Below are 4990 nucleotides of genomic sequence, written 5' to 3'. Positions count from 1 at the left end.
AGATTCTGTCTGTAAAATCTGCAACGTTGTTATTTATAATCTCCTCCTGGTACACACACAGTGCCGTCGTCTCACCTGATGGTGTTGGTGGACGAGTCTCTTCCCACACACATCTCGTGCTCGCCCTCTCGGATCTGCTGAGCCCAGTACGGATGAAGCCAGGCCACGTGGGACACATGACCGGCGTACACCATCGGCATGATCCAGTTCTCAATGCTCAGCTCACTAAGAAGGAAACACACACACACACACACACACACACACACACACACACACACACACACACACACAGAGTGGTCAAACATACTGTTAAACAGATTTGTAAAAGGAGATGAATGCAGTTTCACATCCTTTAACCTGAACAGAGCTTCTTTATCAAACACGGTGTGAGCGGCCATGCTGACGGGGATCAGCAGGTCAGGGTGTGAGTCCAGGTGAACCATCTTAACGTCCTTCAAGGGGATGTGACGAGAACCGATGGCGCGGTAGATATGTCGCACCACCTGCATAACACCGAGAGGATATTAAATATATTAATATGATGATGATAATAATAATAATAATAATAATAATAATAATAATAATAATAATAATAATCCTATTAATATTAATATATAGATAAAAACTAACTTTTTTTGATGGTTTGAGAGGGTCATAGTTCACACTGAGACATGCAAACTGTTTATCCCCCTTTTTTAAGACTAATTTATTTGAGAAAGATTCATGTATATAACTGCAGTATAAAACATGCTCTTTAAGTACATTACATATAAATAAATAACCACAAGTATCCATTATAATATCATATGCGATTAAATAAATACACACACTGTAACATTACACTTTTTTATATTTATATATATTTATGTATGTGCGTAGTCCTAATATTTTCCTAATAAATAAATAGTGCACTTTGTAGGGCGCCTGTAACTGCGACGTTGCGCCCTATTTAGTGCACCGAGGCAGAAAGTAAGCATCCGTTTAGGATTCCGCCAGAGCGCTAAGGGTTTTTTTTTTGGAAAAAACAAGAATGTATTTTAATTAAAACTCTGACCTCATGATGGTCTTCAACAATCCACACTGGGATTTTGGAATAACTGCGTTTCACCGGCGGTGGTTTCATTCCGATTAAAATATATCCTTTGGAGAGATTGTAGTGATTATGCTAGCTAGTTGCTAATAGCAATAAAAGGTGGAAGAATATGAGTGGGACACCGTGCAGCGCTCTTTTAGTGACGGTCGGAAACAGAGATGAGTGGAACAGCAGCGTGTCTCAGTACTGAGAGATTAAAGTTCCGCTTTTCTCCTAAAACCTGCATTTTACATTCAGTGGTGAAGAACACAACACAAACCGTGTATTTGAGTAAAAGCTGAGATCCACTCGGTAAAATATGACTTCAGTAAAGTCTTCACTTAATCACCTCAGTTTCTGTGTAAAGACTCGAATGTGACTCTCAGCACACTGATTTATTAATAAAATGATATTAAAGACTCAAACACTGATTGATTTCTATTATAATCATCATGAACACAAAACCTTCTTTAAATCTACTTCAGTAAAAATCCTGTAAATGAGGTCACGTGTGTTGTGGTGAGTTCGAGTCTTCATCATTTATTCCTCTCTAAATGTTCTGCTTGATGTTGAACTGATGATGAACTGTATGTTGGTGATCAGTAGATGCACCGAGCGACGATCAGAACACGTGTAAAACAGAGCGTGCGCTCGATCCTGATTGGTGACTCGCTGCGTGTTTCACCAGTTACGTTTTTATCCTCAATAATAAAAAGAAACGACTGATTTCATAAAATGTAGTAAAATGTAAAATATTTGAAATGTGAATTTTCAGTAAAAATCTCCCCAAATGTAAAACTTCAGCAAAGAACAGATACGTCAAAAATCTATTTAAAAACAATAATGGGTTACAGTCACTTTATTACTGTTTATTACTAATAATTAATACTAGTAAAATAATTAAATATATTAAATACTTTACCTCCATTTTACACTCTAATAACTATATATGCAGGTACGTGGTGATGGTCTCTCTCACTAACTCAAAACACACACACACACACACACACACACACACACACACACACACACACACACACACACACACACACACACACACACACACCATGACACAGTAACACAGATTATAATTATAAAGAGATGAGTGTACTGTGTGTATATTTCTGTATATGCTGAATAACAGATGAAGATTGAATATAAAACAGAGAGGAGTGTGTGTGTGTGTGTGTGTGTGCGTGTGTGTGTGTGTGTGTGTGTGTGTGCGCACTAGCCCGTATCTGTGAGAGTGACTGCTGTCTCTGTCAGAAGTGTTGGGAGAACTGGAGCATTAAAGATGGATTCATCCCAGCATCTTTTATTCACAAAGTTTTCTCCACTCGTGTGTGGAGTTCCATCCGTTGCTCCGGCGCTCGACAGCTGAACTGTGCTCTGACACACACACACACACACACACACACACACACACACACACACACACACACACACACACACACGCTACGTTTCACCACCTTTCATTCCACATGCATGAGTTTACACCTCACCATGTCCAGGTTCTGATTTGTGGTGCAGTAGAACAGGGGGTGATGATTAAATCTCTACAGCTGCACACATCTGGACGTGTTACTGTTTCTATAGGAACAGTGTATTCACAAGAACTGACCTAATTGGAAGGAGTCTCCAGTGCCAGTCAGACTTTATGAAAGTGTTTAGAGCTGCTGTAATGTTCTGCAAGTGATGGAGAACCTCATTTACATGGTGCCCAATAAAACGAAGTGTAACTATAAAGTGATAAAAAGTACAAAATGTCGTTCTTTAATGAATAAATCATCACTGGAAGACAAACTCTGGAGTCTTTCGTTAGAAAAATTAGAATTTTGTGATCTTGTGATTTCACTGCATCAGTCGATACCGTGGTTTGAACTCCAGCTGCTCTTTTCTTCTGACCTCAGATCAGCTCCTGATGTCCCTCAGGGAGAGATCCTCAATCCTCCATCTCACCAGCGTCTGCCTTTTCTCACAGGGTCCTGATCTCCTGCTGGCTCTGGACTCGCAAATCACTGACACTCCTGAACTCTACATGGACTGCAGACTAAGTGGAATCTCTGACCAGTGTGTGTGTGTGTGTGTGTGTGTGTGTGTGTGTGTGTGTGTGTGTGTGTGTGTGTGTGTGTGTGTGTTTAGATGCTGCAGCTAATCCATGATTCATGCCGTGGCCTTGCTTGACTTCTCATCCCAGAGGTTTGCTAATCTTCATCATCATCTATTTCATCTTCTATTTGTTCTTCTTCATCATCATCATCATCATCATCATCATCATCATCATCATCATTATCATCAATGTTAACATTATTTTATTTGAGACTATCATCTTCATCGGAGATCTTCAATGTTTTTCAGGTCAAGGACCCCGTAGGTGATGGAGACATGGTGCAGGGGCCCCTGAATGTGTCAAACAGCCACTGATAATAATAGAAAGCGATATTACGATAGTTATATGATGTGAAGACGATTAGAACTTTGATGTTGTTGTTTAAATGCATCATGGTCTTTATTTTTATATATTTTCAAGTCTTTCAGAAAGATTTATGCACCATAACCAACTTACATTTTACAATTAAAATCACAATTTATGAAGCTCATACATTTTCCTTTTACTGTCATGTGAACTTTAATACATTTACATGCTTTAAGTTTAATAGAACTTTAATGTATTAATTATAATAATTAAACAATTAATTATTTCATCTTTAATGTTTTAACCCATGTTTAGTTTTTTAAATAAAATATTTGTGATTTAACATTAGACAAGAGAGAGAGAAGGCGAGAGAGAGAGAGAGAAAGAGAGAGAGAGAGAGAGAAAGAGAGAGAAGGCGAGAGAGAGAGAGAGCGAGAGAAGGCGAGAGAGAAGGCGAGAGAGAGAGAGAGAGAGAGAGAGAGAGAGAGAGAGAGAGAGAGAAGGCGAGAGAGAGAGAGAGAGAGAGAGAGAGAGAGAGAGAGAGAAAGAGAGAGAGAGAGAGAAGGCGAGAGAGAGAGAGAGAGAGAGAGAGAGAGAGAGAGAGAGAGAGAGAGAAGGCGAGAGAGAGAGAGAGAGAGAGAGAGAGAGAGCTTTCTGTTTTTTGTTGAATTATTTCTTGTTCCTCAGGTCGGCTTGATGGCTTCCTCCTGGCCTCTTCTTTCAATCTTGAGCGCGATGTTCTCGTCAGAGGCAGTGGAGAAAAGGGAGGGAGGAAAGTTTGAGTGCAGGCGGTGAGCTGGAGCTCTGATCTCTGATTGGGTGAGTGGCAGCAGACGGAGGACGTGGAGCAGCAGTGTGCAGGACGTGTGGAGCTCCGTCACTCGGCGTGGATTATTCACTCTGACTCTGTGTCAGGGCCGCACTGAATAAATAATGACAGACTGATGGCTTCCCGTGTTCTCACACCGCTCCTTCTCTCTCTCCATCACTCCGGTTCGCTATCTCTTCCTCTCTCTCACACGCTGTTCTTCTCTCTCTCTTTTCTCTCCAGGTGTGAAATTGGACACAGAGCCTGTTTTTTTTGGTGTGTAGTACCGCAGCTCTGTCATGTGCTTCCTCTCCTCCTTCGCTTTTATGCCAGAGGCCCCGGTTTGTTGTAAAAGCAGTGTTCCTTGTTCCTGCACCGCAGGAGCAACTTGATTTTGAAAGAAAAAGAACGAAAAAAAAATGTTATGTACAAAGCAATACGTGTGGTTTATCTTCGTGTACATGAGCACACGAGGAAGGAGAAACGAGAGAAATGGGAAGTAAAGGGGATTTTTATTCCTGTTCTGCTGTTGGCATTTATATGTGATTTGGAAAATTCGGTGCTTTGAGGGTTACTGGGTGAAATATGGGAAGGGTTGCCATGTATATTGTTTCTAAGTATTTTTTTTTTTTACCATATATATTAACCCTACTGGGTTCCCTGGTGGTCTAGTGGTTAGGATGCGGCGCTCTCA

The 4990-nt window shown here is 40.6% G+C and overlaps 1 protein-coding gene across 2 annotated transcripts in view; it reads right to left on the bottom strand.

Annotated features, from left to right (window-relative positions):
* Positions 1-1251, bottom strand: part of cUnh5orf22 (chromosome Un C5orf22 homolog) — an 8641-nt gene extending 7390 nt beyond the window's left edge. The window contains exons 1-3 of one of the 2 annotated variants that reach the window (XM_083525887.1): positions 1055-1248; positions 358-503; positions 76-225 (exon numbers count right to left, since the gene is read on the bottom strand). In XM_083525887.1, the coding sequence (XP_083382013.1) occupies positions 76-225; positions 358-503; positions 1055-1123 (365 nt within the window). In that variant the 5' untranslated portion in view covers positions 1124-1248. Of the gene's footprint in view, positions 1-75; positions 504-1054 lie in introns of both variants that reach the window. The other variant, XM_083525886.1, reaches the window with a different exon arrangement.
* Between the last annotated feature and the right edge of the window lie 3739 nt (positions 1252-4990).

The sequence above is a fragment of the Silurus aristotelis genome (genome assembly GCF_946808225.1).
Source record: "Silurus aristotelis genome assembly, chromosome: 22".
Lineage (NCBI taxonomy): Eukaryota > Metazoa > Chordata > Actinopteri > Siluriformes > Siluridae > Silurus > Silurus aristotelis.
This window is presented reverse-complemented; position numbering and strand designations above follow the sequence as displayed.